This window comes from Thalia democratica, chromosome 2 (assembly GCF_965202585.1).
Source record: "Thalia democratica chromosome 2, ktThaDemo2.hap1.1, whole genome shotgun sequence".
NCBI classification, from domain to species: Eukaryota; Metazoa; Chordata; class Thaliacea; order Salpida; family Salpidae; genus Thalia; species Thalia democratica.
This window is the reverse complement of record NC_139166.1, coordinates 1,356,760-1,378,411: the sequence shown is the minus strand read 5'-3', so window position 1 is coordinate 1,378,411 and position 21,652 is coordinate 1,356,760. Positions and strand designations below refer to the sequence as shown.

The 21,652-nt window shown below is 21.4% G+C and overlaps 1 protein-coding gene across 3 annotated transcripts in view; it reads left to right on the top strand.

Moving 5' to 3' along the window:
• The window catches only part of LOC145830209 (uncharacterized), a 59,516-nt gene that overhangs the window by 10,196 nt on the left and 27,668 nt on the right, over nucleotides 1-21,652 (top strand). For 2 of the 3 annotated variants that reach the window (XM_082938133.1, XM_082938132.1), the window contains exons 4-12: nucleotides 2,391-2,539; nucleotides 6,620-6,728; nucleotides 9,402-9,614; nucleotides 11,442-11,549; nucleotides 14,455-14,534; nucleotides 16,765-16,825; nucleotides 17,090-17,167; nucleotides 19,710-19,805; nucleotides 21,099-21,227. In XM_082938133.1, the coding sequence (XP_082794259.1) occupies nucleotides 2,391-2,539; nucleotides 6,620-6,728; nucleotides 9,402-9,614; nucleotides 11,442-11,549; nucleotides 14,455-14,534; nucleotides 16,765-16,825; nucleotides 17,090-17,167; nucleotides 19,710-19,805; nucleotides 21,099-21,227 (1,023 nt within the window). The remainder of the gene's footprint in view (nucleotides 1-2,390; nucleotides 2,540-6,619; nucleotides 6,729-9,401; nucleotides 9,615-11,441; nucleotides 11,550-14,454; nucleotides 14,535-16,764; nucleotides 16,826-17,089; nucleotides 17,168-19,709; nucleotides 19,806-21,098; nucleotides 21,228-21,652) is intronic. The other variant, XM_082938134.1, reaches the window with a different exon arrangement.

Below are 21,652 nucleotides of genomic sequence, written 5' to 3'. Positions count from 1 at the left end.
TTTAAAACAAAGCTTAAATTTAATTTCACAAACATTAAACATCAAACATACAAATTTATTGAAACATAAACATATCACGATGTAAACCACAAAATTCTGGATTTAATCCATAAAAAGTCGCTTTTAATTCGATTTGAAATTGAAATGCAACCAAATTTAATTGTGTTTGTTCCAAGTAAAAGTTTAAAACGCATTAAAAATTTGAATACATTTTGAAATGTAAAAATCAAAGTCGAATTGAAAAATGATTTTTAAATAAGTTAGTACAGTGAATATAGAGTTGTATAGTTGAATTTTATTCATAAAAAACTTTATGAATTATATTTGTTAAAAATATTAAACTTAGTTAAGAAAAAGCTTTTTTACTTTAATACTAAAGTTTAAATATTTAGTTTTTTATTAATGTACTATAATTTTACATTTTCAAAAAGCAGATATCCAGTTACAATTATTTTAAAAATAATTTGATTTAATTATGTACTGCTAACTTAAAGTAAACTTAAATTTTTTATGTTGTATTTTAGAGAGATAAAGTTTATAAAATTAAAACAAGCCTGATTAATACGCATATCATTTTAAATAACTTCTTATTTCAATTAAAACTATTTTCTACCATAAATAGATTTTAAAAATGTTTACTTTTAACTCAAACAAATAGTATTTTAAATGTTTTATGTTTTATTTTAAACAAGGAAACAAAAATGAAACTTGATTAGTACGCATATCAATTAAAGTCTAGCAATTATAAATGATAAGATTGTTGTGATAAAATTATAGCTGTCCAAACAAAACATTATTTTCATGCATTGTTGAACAAAAATACATTAAAAATATTATAATTGATTTGATGCATTTTAGTTTTATCACTTCAAACAATAATATTTTATAATTATTTATTTTGATATGCTTGAAGCTTTTTTGTATACTTTAAAAATCAAAGCAAGTTAAGTTTACAGTTCGCGTCAGTTAACTACCTTTTCAAAACTATGTTAAATTTATAAAGCTGTTACTAATTTAAGACTTATATAATGATACAAATGAAAGTTATTTTGAGACGAAAATATATAATAAATATTGATACTTTATTTAAAAAAAAATCAAATAATTGCAAATTTTCAATTGAAGTTTTTTCACTTTGAAAAGTAAGATTACTTCATTATTTCGACTAAAATAAAAAATCTTACTGACATCAAAGATAAAAATATCCGAAAATAAAATTGATTTAAGCATTAAAATTTAAAATATATGCGCTGTTTAGCAGTTACAAAGACTCAATTTATTTTTATTTCATGGTAAAATTAAAAATAAACAATTTAAAAGCATCACATAAATAATAAAACTATAAAGTATAAAAAGAAATATATACGGATTGAAATGTTTATTAACTGTGGTAATTGAATTTTAAACACAATTTTATAAATAAAACTTTATAAAAACAAATTTTGTATATTTTTTACAAATTTATTACTATTCAGGGTTCCACACACTCAGGGAATTCAGGGAAACTCAGGTAATTTTGATTCTTTTTTTCAACTCAGGGCAGTTTTGGTTTTTTCTAAAAATTTCAGGGAAATTTTAAAATTTTTTAAAAAATCTCAGGGAAAATTTTTTATAGATCTAGAATGAGATTTAGTTAATCCAGTTTCAACACTTTCTTCAAAAAAGTTTTTTTTTATTTTAACTGCTTATTTAGAAATTTTTTAGCCTTGCGGCTAGTTCTTTAATATTCTTAGAGTTTACTTTAATTTTTTAATAAATAATAAAATTTTTAAGGATTAGAAAAAAACTCAGGGAAACACAGGGAAGATTTTTCGACTCAAAGAGTGGCAACCCTGATTGTTTTTAAGTATTTTATTAATTAACAATAGCTTTGGTAACGAAAAATGTAAAACATAAGCTTTAATATTATTAAATATACGTTAATAAATAATCTGTTGGTGTTTTAATTTTTATTTTTCATATTGATAAAAATCACGTCTAAAGTAGCAACTATTCTTGTATGAAAAATATTTTAATTATTCAAGTTTTATTTCAAATTAAATTTTTGCAATTAAAAAATTCACAAAACTTTTAACTCGTATGGTAAAGATAATTAAAAATTACTAGTGTAATGAAGTCATAGTAATTCTCAAAGAGAAATTAAATACTTCTTATGTATACCAGTATTAGTATACTAAACTATTTAATGAACGAAAATAATTAATAGATAATAATTTTGAACAATTAGTGTAAAATATTATTGTAGCATATAAAACTTTTAGTAAAATATACGTTTTTTAATAAAAACAACTAAATAATAACAGAATACAATACAGTTGCACTATCAACAGTAGAAATGATTATTTGTACTGATATTTTATTTAAGTATTAATTAAATAAATAAAATACAGATGAACACTGTAGCACAATCCACTATAGACATGAATAATTGTACTGATGTTTTATACTCAGATGATATTACAGATCAAAAACACACTCTAGTTATTCATACAAGTGATAAGTATTACTTGAAAGGAGAAAATAGAGAAGAAATTATGGGGTTAGTGTTTTTAAATTTTATACTTTGTTTATTTGCCCAAAACATCTTTCAATTGTTTTAAAGTTGCTGTCAATTTTTTTTTGTAGTTTGTTAGTTGGTTATTTTATCAAATTGTGTTTTTTGATAATATTGATGTGTTAAATTATTATGGTGTAAAAAATTAAAAAATGTGTTTATAAATTTTACAGAAATTTAATTTGAGTATCAAATAAATTAAAAGTACTTTCATGAATTTATATTTTATGTATAATAAATTTTATTGTAATTATATTGATATCAAATATATAAATATTGTGAAACTGTTTCTTTAAGTTTGTCCAAACAAATACAAGTAAGAATAAACATTTTATTAGTTAGTTTGGTAGAATCAGAGTTGCCAAAAAACCTTAAATCTTGGAAAAACCTGGAACTTGGCAAAAAAAAACCTGAAAAAAACAGGAACTTTGAAACAAAAACAACTAAAAAACTTGAAAAAACCTAAATATTTAAATTATTTACACGTATAAAGTAACAGGGTTGCCTATTTACCTGGAATCCTGGAAAAACCTTGAATTTGACAATTTAGGCAAAAAAGACCTGGAAAAACCTGGAATTTGGGAAATTTTGAAAAAAACCTGGAATTTTGAACAAAAATCACTAAAAAAACCTGGAATTTTAACAAATTTCACATGTTTAGTAGTAAAATTTCGATTTGACTCAAAAATTCTATCATATGAATAAACATTTATTGTCATCATCATATATTTTTTTATTAAAAAACATATTTTAAGTAGCTTCACAGTATCATTTTTAATGTTTTTATACTATTTGACACAGTTTCTTACTTTAAACTTAACTTTAAACTAAAAATAGACACAAAAATGTGTACTTTTAAAAACCTGGAAAAAATTTGGAAACCCTGGAAAAAAATTGGAAAAAACGAGTGGCAACCCTGAAAGTAATGAAATTTACTTTAGGTACGAAAAATCTTTCCTATAGACAATTTTTTCTTTAAAAACACATTTTAAGTAGCCTTAAGTAATTCTTCAATGTTGTTAAAGTATTAAACACAGTTTTCAACCTTTAAAATAAATTCTACACTAAAAAAAGTATCAAAATACTTCTTTAAAAAACCTGAAAGAAATTCAGAAAAACTGAAAAAACTTTCAAAAAACCTTGGTAACCCTGTAGAATACAGAAACAAATTAAAATTTTTATTGAAAAATTTTAACAAATTGTAATCTACAGTAAGACAGATGAAAGGTTTTCATTAAGGGTATTGAGATTTTTCTTAAAAATTAAATTCGAAGTGAAATAGGTAAACAAAAAACATTTGATAAATTTTCACATGTCGGATTATTACTACAAACAATCATCTTTATTGTGACGTAATAATACTCTTTGTTGCTTGAAAGCCTCACAGTAAAGATTAAGTTTTCACAAAATCATTTGTGTTTTTTATCTTTTGTGTTAACTTGAAAAGTTATCTTTTGCAAAAAGCACAAAGAAAGTTTACTACTTTTGTTTTCAGTTTTGAAGTTTGTACTGTTTTAAACTTTGCTAAAAGTAAGTTTTATTATCTGTTAAAAATTGTGTTGTATGTGTTATAAATAAAATAAAAACTCTAAATGTTATATCTGGTTGTAAATATGTCGTGATAACTTTTTAAAAGTACATAAATAATATTACAGGAAAAACCCTAATCTATCTGTAGTTCTGTGTTAATTCCAAGTTTTTAAAGAAAATTTTAAAACTATCTATAGTTGATTATTAGCTATTACTTTTTAATAAATATCAAATGCACATTATTGTTAACTTTAAGGCTTTTAATTTGTACTGTAAATTAATGGACTGTGTATTACTTTGCTTAACTAAAGTCTGGATATGCGTTAAATCTTTGTAGATTCCTGTTTATGTTATTTCCAACTTTCAAAGAAATATTAAAACCATCTTAAGTCACTATTTAACTAGATACAGATGGTAATATTACTACAATAGCTTCCTTTCATTCATACTAAATTGCTTATAAACAACATGATTTGTTGTATAATAAATTCCAATATAAACTACGCCAATATCTTTAAATTAAATAAGTTAGTAAAAATAGTTTTACAAAAGAAAAATAGTCTTATGTAAGTCTCTATGTAAGTTTTTAAAAGGTTACTAATTTTAAATTATAATAAGAATTAAAGCAGTTTTTATGTTCTTTTTAAAAAAAATCATTAGGACATAAAATAGATAATCTGAATTTTAAAAGGTTTAAAAAAGTTGCGTAAAAGAATTAATCCTGATAACGTTGTTTGTGTTGAAATATCAGTGAAACGCACAAAGTAGTTTGAAATACTTTACAGAAAATTAATTTGAAGTTTAACCTTTTGTTATTTAATCCAAGTTCAATACGTGACTTTATCTGATTGGTTTAAGTAAATCTTTTATTATTTATACAAACTTTTTAACTTTACTTTACTGAAAGTAATTATTAAATTGTTAAAATATAAAGTGCATCATTAAAAACTGCATCAAGTAAATATTAAAAATAAAATTTAAGTTTACAAAATTACTGAATTTATTAACCAAAGTTAGTTTTTATGTAGAAAGTTTTGTTGATTGATTTTAAATCTGCCTTAAGTATTAAAAAAAACATTATATTATGATAAATAACTTGTCTGTATGGTTATTTCTTAAAAACAAAACCTTCTAAATAAATACTTGCAATAAAATTGAAATAATCTAATATTTATTCATTCTTGAACTTTGTAAATGATTGAAAATAAAGTTATTTTTGCTATTTAACTTCAAAAAATGTTATTAATTTTAAAGCAATTGTAGTAAAGTCAATGCTAAGTGAACTTTTTAAACTTTGCATAAATTTAATTGATAACTAAAATAAATTAAATTCTAGTTATTAAAATATAAAGATCTAATAGCAATAAAATCATTCCTAATAAACAAAAGTTTAAGTTTCATTATTTTAAATTAATGTGAAGTTTTACAGCTATTTTAGTTCTAATTTATCATAAATTTAATTCATGCATAAATATAAAGCTTTATGTTCACTCTATAACAAGCTAAAGTTTTTTTTTCAGATAAAGTTGTATGAAGTTCATGTTTAACATAACAAACAATAAAAAATCACCAAAGTGATAAATAGTAATGTAAATATATCACAGCTGGTCTAACAGAGTACATTTATATTTGCTTGACATTTATTTGTATAAAACAAAGAATTATTAACATTTAATTGACCTTAATAATTACTGTACATAAGTGTAGTACAAAACATTTGTTGTCCTACAAGTTTACTTTAGTAGGCAAGGTTATTAAAGCAATTATAACCTGAATTTTACATTCTTTTAAGTTTAGTGTGACCTAAGTTTTATTAGCTTGATTTGTTATATACTCAATACTTATTTTAAAAACATTTAAAAGTTTATTAAACGTACAAAGTAGATGTAAAATTTAAAACTTTTTATTAAGAAACTAGTTTGAATATTAACTTTCTAAAACTCTAGCAGCTTTCAATAAAACAATAATATTTGTACTTTATAACAAAATTTTTTGTAGTTTTTTACAGCTCCTTTTAATTTACTCTAAAAACAGATGGTTGATTATTATATTTAGTTTGTAAAATCTTCTTATTTTAATATTTACTTTTATTTAGATGTATTTAACAAGTATTATCCTGATATTTTTACTAAAAAAACTGTACTGAAACTTAAATTAGTTGAAAAATGAGAATAAAATACGAACTAAGTTGTAATTAAACTTTAATTGAAGGTGTTTTACTAACTTGAAATTAAATTACTTATAAAATGTTGTTAAATATACATCAACAAATATCATATTAAACTTTGTATACATATTTAAATAAATAAGAGTTATAAAACCTAATACACATTTAAATGAACGAATTAGATTTTAAATTTGAATTGAAAACCATTAAATGAGTTTATGACAAATTAGAACCAAAAACAGCTCAAAAACTTCACATTGATTTAATATAACAACACTGAAATTGTTATTTGTAAGCAATGATTTTATTGCTGTATATACTATAAAGTTTTAAAAAACAATGTGGCTCATTTTTATTTATTTTTTTAGCTGGATGGACAAACTAGTGGTGTTCCCGGACACGATAAAAGAAGAAAACAAAAGAAAAAAGAAATTGAAGTTAAGGAGGTCTGATGCCAACCTGCTCAATTCGAGACAGGTGGGTATACAGGCATGCTTACATACATATATATTATCTAAATTAATTAAGCATGTTTTGTAAAAAGCATTTGAAAATGCTGTGATATCGCATGTGAAAATTTATTGAAAAATATAAAGTTGATAAAATTTTGATAACTCTAATGTTTTGGCATGAAACAAATTTTGGTTGAAAAAACATTGAACAATTTGGAACATTAAAATTTCAAACTTATAACCATGAAGCCAGTGTTCAAAGTTTTTTAAGAATGCAAAATTCAAATAATACTAAAATTTTTATGAAATATCTGGAATCTGATATCATATAAGTTTTCACATTTATTTATTTTTTGCGACAAAAAAGTTGAATACCAGCGGTAAATTAGTTAATAAATCGAATTAATTGAAATTATTTTCTTCTATGACGAAAAAGTGACAGTAAATCACTAAATTTAATTTTGTCTTCTTTGAAATATTAATACTGTCTGGAAATATTACTGTCTATATCTGTCAAAAACCGATAGTGTTATAAAAAAAAGATTATAAAGTTTTTAAAATAGAAAGATTAATTAAAGTAGTGTAAGTTTTTTAAAAATAGTTGAAGTAACTTGATATATTTGAAAAGTATCAATTCTGTATATTAAACTTTTTGTGAGTAAAAAAAACGTATTTGAAACAAAAAAGATTAATGCTAGCTTGGTTATAAATTTAAAATAAATAAATAAAAGTTTGAATTTGTATAAAAATTTTTGACTTGTTTTAATTGAACAAACCAGTTAAAAAACTTTTAACTACCGAATTCTTCTAAAAATCAAAGTTTAATTACTGATAAGAAATCAACATGTTTTTGTTTACAACTTTTAATGAACTAGTGTAATTTTTTGCCTTATAATTTAAACAAATAATGTTTTTATCAATATTTTAAACAAAACAAAGATAAGTGTTTGTACTGAAAAGTGTTGTCCTTGTGTAAAATACTATTGGTTTTATTATGAATATGTGTTGTTTGTTTGTTTGTTATTCAAAGCTACTTTAATTTTAATAAATAAAAAGTATATAAAGTTAACTTGACAAGATTCAATTTTTTCAATGCAATTATAGTTTAGTTATAATTCATACTAGTTAAGCTAAAAAACATAAAACACTTTTAAACGTTTAATTATATAATCAGTTTTGTTGTACAAAAACAAATTTTAATCTTTAAATGCTTACCATTTTTTTAGTGTTAACATTTAAAAGTCAAATGTTTATGTGTAGTTATGTAATGTAGGTGATTAGATTGAAAATTTTTTTCTAAAAAAGTAGAATTACCTGGTTTATATGCGAAACAGTAAATATAAGGTTTAGTAATATAGTAAAGGAACAATAGTAAAAAAATTGTCCTAATTGTTATTAGTATTATAGTTAATAAGAAATCCGTTGTTTTTTAGAAAAAAAGTATTTTATGAGTAAAACAATATACAATATAAACTTTCCTTTTTTTTGTCAACCCTCAAAGGTCTATAAGGTCTGTATACAAGCTGTTATAAAATTAGTATATATTTTTAAATTGTATTCATGTTTCTATTAAAAAGGGGTATGGATTAAATACAATAATTGAGTTTTAAAAAATTTTAGTTCATAAAAGTATCCCAGTTTTTATTATAATAAAAGCTTAAGAAGTTTTATAAGCGTTACAAATTGTTCAAGGTTATAAAAGCAATCTTGTAAACAAGAAAAAAATTGCCAACGAAAACATAAAAAATGAGAAATACTTGTACAAAGCAAATAAAAAGGTGTCATAAAAATATCTTCAAATCAATCATTTACTAAAATCACGCGTAGAATTTAATTTGATATTTTTCAATTTCTTTGATCTTTCACCGAAATTTAAATGCTAATTATTTTAAATCGGTGTTTAATTTCACAAAAACTTTTTGTTTTTTATCAATGGTTTCACGCCTTTGTTTAAATTCTTAAAACTATGATAAACTTTAAAAAAGTTGCAAAAATTTCAAAGGTGAACGGTATTTGGTTAATCGTTTTCAGTTTTAGTGCTTTCTAATAATTACTTTTTAGTTTTTAAAGATATTTAAATACTATAATGTAATTAATTGCAAATATGATATTGTTTTAGTTTGTTCAAGTTTTTTTATTTAATTATTCATAAGCTTGATATAAGGTTTGAATTTAAATTATTTTAACAACACAAAAACTAATAAATAATCATTTTGAAAACGTTTAAGTATTTTAATAAAACTGTTTTGAATTACTGTTGTACTTTTTATCCTGCAATAACCATACGATTTTATTTTAAATACTAAATATTTTTAGTGTTCAAGAATTACATATTTTAAAATAAATTCTTTTAAATTTATCTGTAACTGGGTCGTTTATCAAAATATATCAAAAAGCATCATATACACAATAATGTCTCTAATAAAATGGTATTTTATGATAATACAACAATAATCAAATGATTTGGTCTTAAAACTAAATGTAAAAATATTTAATTAAAAACTTAAAACTTTGAAAAAATGTTTAAAAAAAAAAAACAATAAAAAAAAGGTAATAATTAGAAAAGTATTAAGAAACGAATTACTAAAATAAACAAACAAAATAAAAAGCAAATAAATAAGAAACAAACTGATAAATAAAAACTAACAAGTTAGCAAACTAAAACCTTCTCACCGCATGCTTTTGCTTCTCGCTTTAGGGAAAAACCAAGTCGCTGTACCTTAGCAACGACAAGAAAAAGCACCAGAGGAGCCACACCCACCACTTGGTGTCGACAGAGAACCTGGTGGCCAATCAGGAGAAGTTTGAGGAGAAGTTGGTATCCAATCAGGAGTTGATTGACGTGGAAGTCAATTTGAACAACAACAATTTGGCCGACAATAAAAATTTGCCGTTTGCTAATGTTGACAAGGTATTGAAAAATAAATTAACTGTAAAATAAAAAATTTGTTGTTGTTAATGTTGACAAGGTATAAAAAAATAAATTAAGTTTAAAATAAAAAAATTGTTGTTGCTAATGTTGAGAAGGTATTAAAAATTAATTATCTGTAAAATAAAATAATTGTTGTTGTTGAAATGGTATAAAAAAATAAATTAACTGTAAAATAAAAAAATTGTTAATGTTAAAAAGGTATAAAAAATTAAATTAAGTTTCAAATAAAAAATTTGTTGTTGTTGTTAATGTTGAAAAGGTATGAAAAAATTAAATAAATTTTTAGCAATTCCAAAAAAAAAATTTTCTTAATGTTTAGAAGGTATTAACATTTTTTTATAATTACTTTTCGTATTTAATTGAAATTACAGATAACATTTGTGTATATATTTTTTAAAATAACTTTAGTAGGTTTTTTATTAGGTTTTTTTATGAAGATAAATTTAACTATTTAAAATTACAGCAGGTACAAATATTAAGTTTAATTAATAGTTTTAATTTTTTTTTAAGTTGAATTTATAAATAGCACTTTAAAGTTACACTATGGAGTATGTATTTGCATGATTACTAAAATTCATTGCTTCAACTAATAAACATTCTTACATTTACTAAAAGCATAATATATTTAATTGTAAAAGTATTATTTATATTTGTTATGTTGTGTATTATATGGAAATGCAGAGAAGTTTTAACTAATGTAGATTTTATTACTAAAATTACCAACTTTAAGTTGATTATATTTCGTTTATTATGCATAAATCTGTAATTAAAATACTAAGTTTTTAAACAATTATGTATGTGTTTAATCAAACATTAAAGTTAATTTTTATATTTATTAAGTAGATATTAACAATAACTGTTATAGAGTTCGTAAAGATTTAAAGATATAATTTTTTTTTAGTTTCAACACAGTTGTTAATTTTAAGTTAAAAGAATTTATGAATGAAAATTAATCTTATCTAAAATACAATATAAACACAATTTTTTTTTATTCTCAGAAAAGAGTAAAGAGTTTAAATCTGAATAAGTATTTGCACTTGAGCATTTTTTTTACAAATTACAAAAGTTTTAAGTATGATTCGAGTACTTAAAGTCGATAAAAATATTTTTACTTAAAACTTGTAAACATGCGTAAAATTTTAAGTATTTTATGTTGGTGGGAACAATTTTTTTTTGTAAGATGGAAACTTGTTTTATATCGTCAATTAAATTCACATTAAAAATAAAATTTTCTACTGCAATACTTAATTGAAAACAGCTGATAAAATAATTTTGCGAGTAAAATTTTAATTGTTTTATTTTTAAGACTCATTACAAAAAGTTGTAATTTATAAAATTGTATAAACTATTTTTTTTATGAATACTTGTAAAGTTTAATTAAGTTTATAGTCGTTTTAATATTTTATAAGTTGGGTAAGATTAAAAATTTTACAAAACGTTTTCCTTGCAGTGTGTTGCACATATTATTAAATAATGTTTTTTTATTACTTTAAAGTAGTATTTATCTCATATGAAATAGCAACTATTTGAAAACAAATAAAAACCATACTATATCTTATAATACTGGTCGTAAATATTATTTGACCTATTAACTACCTTAAATAACTATAAATAAAGTACTGTCTATAGGCAACCTTTAGCGACACTAAAAGTTTTTAAAGTTATAACAAGATCTAATTTAGCAGAACAGTTTATTACTAAAAAGTTTTTTTTTTCTTATGTTAAACACAACAATTTTAGTTTTTATTAAGTAAAAGTCTTTTATGACATCTTTTTTTATAACAAATCTATTATGACGTCACATAGGTAGACGAATCGAAGCGGGAACGAAGCAGAACGATGTCGGACACATCGAGTTTCAACACGACTCCCAACCATTGCAGCTTTCTAGAAAGTTTCAGCACTCCTAATAAGGTTTATATTAGTTGATTAAAAGTCTTAAAACATCATTCGGGGTTGCCACAAAACCTGAAATCCTGAGAAAAAAAAACCTTAAAATTTGTCAATTTAGGCTATATCCTGGAAAAACCTGGAATTTTGAAAATAAAATCACTGAAAAACTTGAAAAAAAAAATTTAAACCTGGATAACATTTTAAGTAGTTAAACTTTTTTACAACACAAAAATTTTTCAAATAGATTAAACAATTTGTCATCATCAATTTTTTTTATTAAAAAACATGTTTTAAGTAGCTCAACAGTATTATTTCAATGTTGATATACCATTTAAAACAGTTTTTTACCTTAAACTTAGTTTTAAACTAAAAATGAACCCATTAACAAGTACTTTTAAAAACCTGGAAGAAATTTTTAAAACCTGGAGAAAATTTGCCAAAAACCAGTTAAAACCCTGATCATTGCAGATTCTTAAAAGCTTCAACTCGTAGTAGAGTTCCAAAAACAATATAACTTTTTCAATAAATAATATTTATAATCTAATGGTGTGTTAGATTTTGGTTACAATTTATAGCATTAATAAATTGTAACATTATACCGTTGTATAGTTAATGTAATTTGTGAAATTTATTATTTATTATAGCAAAATGTCTATTCATTTGTTTTTTTATTTTTATATAAGTTTTCTTGATAAAAATTGTCTTTGTAATTATTGCTAATTAAAATGTTCTATTTTTAAATATTAATAAAAAAATTAGTTTTTATTTTAAAAAGTATAGTTTATAAATAATACCAAGAAAATTAAACTTTATATTTTGTTCTGATTTAAAAGGAATAATTGTTTTTACTTAATAAAAGATTTGTAAATTTTTTCTAAATAAATATTAAATTTTTCTGTAACTTTATAAGTTTAAAAGTTTTTTACAGATCAATTAGAAAAAGATAACCTTATAAAGTTTTAATTATATATCTATTAGTTTTAAAGTTTAACCATATAAAACTTATTTTTTATGCATAAAAATAAACTACACATTATTTTAATATTCTAGTTTCTGTTGGTATAAAATTAATGTAACTTCAAATTATTTATAATAATGTTTCAAGTTAACTGATTATACTTTACATAATTTTGAAAACACTTTATAAGGTTACTCAAGTTTTGTGAATAAAAAAGGTAATTAAACTTGGCTTAACAGGATTAAACTTATAATTGATGCAATTTGGCATAATCGATTATTTCAAAAATATTTAATGTATACGCTTGAAATTTTGTTAAAAATATTTGTAGAGGTTACTTTTAAAAGTTTAATTTACCTTAAAATCAATTAGACTGTTTTAAAAATAAGGATTAAGGCTAATTAAGAATAAACTAAAGGTCAAAACTGTTTTTGGCATATAAAAAAATATATTCTTTTTAAAAATTTTTTAACTAGTGTAATTATTGAAAGAAAAAACAGAACTTTTGATGTAAAATACACAAGTAGTTTAAAACTTAAATAAATTTTACGTTATCTCTTAATTTTACCTATTTTATAGTTCACCATAGAATTAAATGATCAGAGATTGATAATTATATTTTTTAATAGACTTTTTTCTGTTTATACAATTAGATTTAAAAAATAAGTTATAAGTTGCAAAAAAATAATAATTTTATTTAGACTAAATTAAACTAGAATAAAAAAAACATTAACTTTAAAATTCGGTTTTTCAAATACTTTATAGCAACTTTATAATTTTGTATTGCATTAAAATACTTTTATAAAGTATTGTCTTAATAAGTGTTACAATTTTCACATGTTAAAGTTTTTTGTGTATTTTGTATGTTTAAATAATACATTTCTGTTTATTTAATTTTAACTAATTAAAACTTGTTTTGTTTAAGTTGAACAAAGATGTTAATATTTTAACTTAAAAACCTAAACTAAACAAAGCAAAATATACACACTTATTGTTTTATTTGAAACCTTTTTCCCAAACCATAATCCGAATAAAAAAAACAGTATTCACAAATGAAATTTAAATATTCACAAATGAAATTACAATTTTCACATGTAAATTTAATACATCAACTTGTGTGGTTTAAACATTGTAAATATAATTAAAAAAGTTGTCAATGTAAGCCACAAAATTTAATTTATATTTGTACTGGGTTCAGTAGTTCATTTCGTTTCCTTTTATGGTTTTTTTTTTACTATGTTTACAACGATTTTTTGTGTTAGTTTTAAATTAAATATGATGTTTTATAAACAGTTCTTTAGGAAGTTTAGTAGAATGTGTTACTTAACAATTTTTCAATAAAATATCTATGTGTGATTATGGTATTTTAGTATAATTAAAAATTTTTTATCAAAAGATAAGTATTTTTGAAAAAAACAATTGTGTAACTGTTACTAAATCTGTTACTAAATCAAAAGTTTATATATATTTATTTTGTTTTAATTTTTGTTTTTACAGCCGTATTTTTGCATTGAAAATGTTCTAAATAAAGGACGAAGCTTTGCAATTAGTATGTTTGGTCATTGTTTCATTAGACAACTATTTTGAGGCTATTTTATAGCTTTTTTGTATTTGTAGTTTTTAGTATAGCTTTGTCTGAAACAGTTGCTGATTGGATTTGTTTTGGACCCCGGTGTAGGGCTTATCTGTCTTTCTGTAAAAAATGAATTAGAAACAAAAATTTCAACTTTATGTCATAATTCGTTGAGTTACCATAAACTACGTTTTTAATTTATTTTTAATACATATGTAAACTTAAGTTTAAAAAAATAGTTTTATTGGTATACTTTATATCTAGATTTTTTTCAATACACAATTACAAACATGTTTCCAGTTATTGATAAGAATACATGCCATATTATATTAAAAAAATACTTATTTTACTATATAACATTATTTATTTGCACATAAAATATTTTGTTTTTGCAGAGTTCCACTCCAGTTTCCGTCTTCAGCAGTTCACTAAATGAAAGCTCGTTTGATCAAATTAAAAGTAGAAGAAGTTTCAGGTTTTAATATTTAATAAATATATTTATTTGTTTGTTTGTTATAAAATTATTCGAACAAGTAAAAAGTAGAAGAAGTTTCAGGTATTAATGTTTAATAAAATATATAGATATTTGTTTATTTGTTATTGAAATCGTTTGAACAAATTAAAAGTAGAAGAAGTTTCAGGTATAAAATTCAATAAAATATATTTATTTGTTTATTTGTTATTGAAATTATTCGAACAAATAAAAAGTAGTAGAAGTTTCAGGAACTAATGTTTCATAAAATATATATTTATTTGTTTATTTGTTATTATAATCATTTGAGCAAATTAAAAGTAGAAAAAGTTTCAGGTTTTAATGTTTAATAAAATATGTATTTATTAAAATTATTTGAACAAATTAAAAGTAGAAGAAGTTTCAGATTTAATATTTAATAAAATATATATATTTGTTTTTTTGTTATTGAAATTATTCTAACAAGTAAAAAGTAGAAGATGTTTCAGGTTTTAAATTTAATAAAATATATATTTATTTTTTATTGAAATTATTCGAACAAGTTAAAAGTAAAAAAAAATTCAGGTATTAATGTTTAATAATATATATTTATTTGTTTATTTGTTATTTAAATCATTTGAACAAGTTAAAAGTAAAAGAAGTTTCAGGTATTAATGTATAATAATATTTATTAATTTGTTTATTTATTATAAAAATTATTTGAACAAGTAAAAAGTAAAAGAAGTTTCAGGTTTAATTGTTATTAAAAATATTTTTTTTTATTTATTATTAGTAATATTTGAACAATTTAAAAGTAAAACAAACTTTAGGAATAGTTTGTATTAAATTAATAAACATAAAATAATTTATTTTTAAAATGTCTGTATAAATTAAACAAAACTAACACTTACAGAAATAATAAAAAGTTAAAAAATAAGTATTTAGAGACATTGTAAATAATATATATATATATAACATAACTACAAACAAATTTATTTAAAATATTTATCAAAAAATTTCATCATAAGAACAGTATTTATTTGAAATTTTATCAAAGTTAAATCGAAACTAAAAAAAAAACTAGTAGAATGTGTTTTAAGTAATAATTTATTTTTATTTTTTAACAATGTTTAAATAACTTGCATATTTTTTTACAAAACGTTTATAATTGTACAACTTCAATTCATTTCTAGTTATTAAAACATAAAATATGATCTTAAAACTGAATAGAATACTGTTTTATTTTACAAGCTTATTTAAATCAAAAAAAAAAGTTTTATGAGAAAAAGATTCTTTGGAATTTATTCGTACATATGATTTAAAAATATTTTGTGGAAAATTTCATGAACATTTGGTTTTTTATTTTCAAAACAAAATAAAAACTTTCAAAACAATTTTTTTTTACTGTGTATAAAGTTTTATTTTGTTACATAAAAAATTACTGCGTACACAGTTCAAGGAATTTTATATATACGCATAAAATCGAAATTATATTGCTGATTAAGAATTTGTTTAAAAAAATTTATTCAATTTAATCCCACTTTAAGATAAGTTTGAATTTTATTTTACTCTTCTTTTATATTTTAACGAAAGCAAACAAATTATCTTCGAAGTTTCTTTGAAGTTTTTGAAAGAGATAATTTGTTGTTTTAGTTTAGTTGGCTTTGAAGTTGATTAATCAAGTATTTAGTTGCAGAGTTCTGCTATTAGTTTTTTTATTTAAGTAGATTTCAAGTCTTTAATATTATATGTATTCTTAAGAAGTTTTTAGTTTTAGAAATCTTTTTCAACGTGCTTATTACTTGGACTATGTTTGAAATTTTTACTTTAAAAAACGTTTAGACTAGCTTAGATTGTTCAATACACTCAAACCTATAAAGTTAATTGAATTTCTGTAAAAAATTAGACCAAATAGGTATTAGCACAGTTTTATGACATAAATGTTATATATTTTTTATTATATAAACATAAAAGTGTATAAACATATTGAAAAAAAAATTGTTTGAAGATTATTTAATTACAACCTATACATATGGATAAAATTAAATAAAAAATATTTTTTAACTTTTCATTTTTAGCTATTTTTCATTTCTAAATGTTTAAAAATATTAATCTAAGTTTTAAAATAAATATAACCATCATTTATTAAAATTTAATTTTGGTTTGTTTTTATATTTTTTCACCCCATTTGTTATTAGAACATTTTTTTTTATAATTAAATTATTTTATTTTCAATTCTTTTTTTAACTTTCAGATCAAACAATTCATTCAACGATTCCACGAACAAAATTAAAACAATCGAAGAAAATGAACAGGTATAAAAATAATAAATAAAATTTATTTAATAATTAACATAAATGAAGAAAATAAACTGGTAAATTTATTTAAGAATACCATTAAAAAATAAATTTTTGAAAATTATCAATTCTAAAGAACCAAATAAATATGAATTAATCAAAACTTTATGTCATGGAGTTAGAATTTTTTTTTCGGTTTTTATTTTCGCAAAACAATACAAATGTTTAGTGTTTAACTTTTTAATGTATTTTATTTACTAATAGTTAAACAAATGTAAACAGAAAGAAAACGATAATGTTAATAAAGAAGAACAAAAAAGAGGGAGAAACATAAACAGGAATTCTACAAGCAGAAAACAGGTAGAAAAAAATATATTGTTTTAAATAAACAGGAGTTTAACGAGTATAAAACAGGTAAAAAGTATTAAATTTATATTTAAAAGGGCTGACTTAAAACCTGGAAAAACTGGGAATTTGAAAATTTTTTAGAAAACATGAACAACTTGAAGTTTTAAACTATTTTTAAATGCAAAAAAAAAACAGAACTTCGACTAGATATAAAAAATATGTCATATACATACAAAAAATTGTGTTTTTTAGATGTTTTAAATTGTTATACACATTTAAAGTTACACTGCAGTATTCTTTCAATGTTTTTATGCTTTTTAATACCTGGAATTCAATTTTAAACTAAAAATTGACTAAAACCTTGTACTTTCAAATACCTGGAAAAAACTTCAGAAAACTTGGAGAAAATTTACTAAATTTCTTTGGCAATACTAGTAATTATATTGAATAAAGGTATTCTACTAGTAGAAAACATGTAAAAAAATAGTAAACTACTGAAATACACATAAAAAACATGCTACTAGAGGGAAACAGTTTAGATTTTTATCAGAATCAAAATAGATAAAGTAGAATGCTTTAGTTTATATAAACAGAAAATTTCTATTTGTAATTAGAAGATAAGAATATACAGTGTTTAAAATATATAAGCACATAAACTTCTTTTACAAAGTATTTAATTAAAATTTATTAAAATAAATGTAAGCTGATAATGATTGGAATGATGTCTTATATATATTTTTTGAATAAGTTAGCTTATATTTCCACTTTAAGTATAGGATGTATTATCATATTTAAAATGTTTGTGTGACATAAGAGTAAAATAAACTTTATAAAAGGTAAAAGTGTTTTAACTTTAATTCGAATATGTTTTTTGATTTATTTTGAATACCAAAGTTTAGTTTCCTTATTAAAAAACTTAAATAATTTTCCTAAAAAATAACTTGACTACAATCTAATGAACATAATAAATAATGTCTACCAAATAATAAAACATCATGTTATAATTTATTTTACAAAAACTGTACATATGTAGTTTAAATCTCTTCAGGAAACATAAATAGAATTTAAATCAATTATAAACAACGCTAGATTTCAGCAAGTGGTTAGAATTATTATTTGTTAAATATAATATAGAATTTATATTAACAGTGATGTAAGTGTAAACTATTTATTCTTTTGCTAAAAAGTACGTAAAAGGTAGTAAGCTTTCATTATTTATTTAATTTTGTAACATGTAAGCATTAAATTTAAATACGTCTGTAGTTAAAACTTTTAGTTACATTTTAAATACAAGTTTTTAGTTCAACAACAGTACAAAACTTGTACAGAAAAACATAGTATTGTAATTGCTTCTAAATCAAACCGTAAGTTCTCAACTTATAATCGTATAAGAAGACAAATCATCAAGATTATAATAACAATATAGCCTTTTGTTTTATTTTTGATTCAAAATATCTTCAATTTATTTGTTTAAATGCATATTTTTAGGTATAATTATTAAATGACCACCTATAAAGAACCTAGAGTGAAACATTTTTTTGTATTCTGAATGTATTTATTAAAATTTTGCTAATATATAAAACACATTCATTATAAATTAGAAAAACTATAACACAAATAAATGTAAAAACAACTATTTTTGTGCACTGATACTTTCAGTTAACTGATTTTCGCTGTCCTAAAGTTATAGACAGCCTAAATAGATATGATATGTTGGTAAATGTTTATTACTTAAAAGTATATTGTTTATGTTTAATTATTACAAGTTGATGAACAAAACAGTCGCCAATATGAAATAATAGAACATATTAATATGCAATATTGTCGAAGTTTCTTATTGTTTTTCACTAGCGATGTTCATAAATAATATTTTATAAAAAACAATATCTTGAGATATTTACAGCGTTCATTTTAATTTCAAAATGACTTTCTTTTATCTTATATTGATGCACTGTAGAATAAGTGTTTGTATATAAAAGAAAATATCTAAATATTATAGTTACAAAGAAAGTATTTTTGCTTTTATATATAAATTTGAAAGTTATAAAAGTTTAAGTTTACATAAAACTAGGATTTATTTTAATAAACATGTTTATTTAACCATTTATTTTTTTTTAATATTAAGTTGCCATTCAATTTTAGAAGATGAAAGTACATAAATATTTCTCAAAGTTGCTTGTAATATGAAATTTATTCTTTTATTTCTTGTAACAACCAACTTTTATATTTAATTAAATAAATTACTATCATTAAAAATTAACTAACTATACTAGTTTTTGCACTTCAATTTCAGGGTGGCTTTAGTAAATCTTTTCAAGTTATAACCAACAAAAGATACTTTACTTATTATATTTTTACTTTTTCTTAATTAAGTATTCTATCCAAAATAAATTATTTATATTAAAATAATATTAAAAAGGAAAAATATAGTTTTAAGCTGATAATAATAAACAATTTAACTTGATAAATGATTGTTTTACTTAAATATGTAAACTACTAAACGAATTTTTCTTATAATTTATTATTCTATATTTTTATTAAAGTTATATTAAAGGGAACGCAGTCCACAAGAAAGTCGAACCGCGGAAGAAATTCAGCAGTTTCAAGAAGAGCTAAGAGTTTGGAGCCCCCCGCTTTTAAAATGAACTTTGTTAGTTTTGTTTATTTATTTTAATAAAAAAGTTTGAGTTCTTCAGCTTTTAAAATAAACTTTGTTAGTTTTAATTTATTTATTTTAATAAAAAACTTTGAAATCTTCAGCTTTTAAAATGAACTTTGTTAGTTTTAATTTATGTATTTTAATAAAAAAGTTTGAAATTTTCAGCTTTTAAAATGAATTTTGTTAGTTTTAATTTATTTAATTTAATAAAAAACTTTGAAATCTTCAGCTTTTAAAATGAACTTTGTTAGTTTTAATTTTTTTATTTTAATAAAAAAGTTTGAAATCTTCAGCTTTTAAAATGAACTTTGTTAGTTAAGTTAATAAGTTTACTCTAATGAATAATTTATTATAAATACATCAAGTAATAAATGAATTATCGATCTTATTATTCTGTGATTTTTTCCATTGCAAAACAAAATTATTACAATAGCAAACAGTTTATCTGGTAAAGTGTTTGTAACAAAAAATATATGTGTTTTAATGTTTATTTATGTTTAATCTTTAAGTGCATTATTGAAAACAAAAACTATACGTTTCTTTTGCATTAAAAGTTATAAAGTACTTAAAATAATTTGTGTCAAAAAAATACATACAAAAATTTTTTTTTTTTCGAAATTCAGTAGCAATTGTTTCTACCAGTAAATTTTTGTAACAAGAACCTCTTATCAATTGTATTGAGTTTTTCGAGCACCCTTTAAAAGTATGAATAGAATTTAGCTGCTTCGATACTTATAAGATTATTTTACAGTTTAGTGATTAATATTTCAATGTTAAGCTTTAAACTAATTTATAACTAAATAAATTGCTTAGAAAATAATAAAATAATTTAGATGAAATTAAAGTACTGATTTTAGCTCAAACAAACTTTAAACTTAATAGACGAACAAATTTTTAGCTTATATTTGTTCAATCTTATAAATATTAACTGCCTTAGCTGATTTGATTAAAAATTATGATGAACTTTTAAATATTTTTAGCCTCAAAATATAGTTGAATTCTCGTAAAATAATTGTTTCCATATTTCAAAATAAAAGTGTTTTTGAATAATTACCTGTCGACAAAACATTACCTTAAAACATTTTAACAATGTTGTAATTTTTGTAATGTAATATTTATTTTATTCAGGGCATATTTAAAGTTTAAAACTATAATTCAATGTTAAAAATAGTTTAGAATTATAATCCCTGGTTTAAAGTTTAACTTAACATTTTATTTAGAAGAATATCAGAAGAAGTTGTAAATAAAATACACTTTTACTTCAAATAATAAATGTACAAACAGCCTGAACTGACAAGCACGAAAAGCGGGCAACTTTATTTGGTTGAAGAAAATAATTTGACAAAATACTGGTTTGTGCTGGGAAACAATATTTTGAAGTATTACAAAGATTTCAGTTCCTGCGAAAACGATGTTAGTTTGAATAATATTAGCAATTATTAAATAGGACATTTCATAAAAATAATGTTTGTTTAAAATATTTAATTCAAACGTAGAAATTAATTTGTCACAACATTACAAAACGTGTAAACCACATGTTTGAAAAATTATTTATAAAATAAAAATTTTGTACTAGCTTAATTGGTTCAGTTAAAGTATTTAAATGTTTTGTCGTACAGTTTGAATTTTTGCGACTTAAGTTTTGATGTTTGTGATGGAATAATTAAGTTTTAAAGAATAAACGAAAACTCACAACTTTAATAAGTTGCTTATGGTTTTAAAATTAAGTATATTAAAACTTTTTAAAGTTATAACACAATGAACGTAATGTTACTTTTATGACTATGTAGCTATAATGTATAAATATATTAGGATAAAGTCTATATGTATGATAGGGA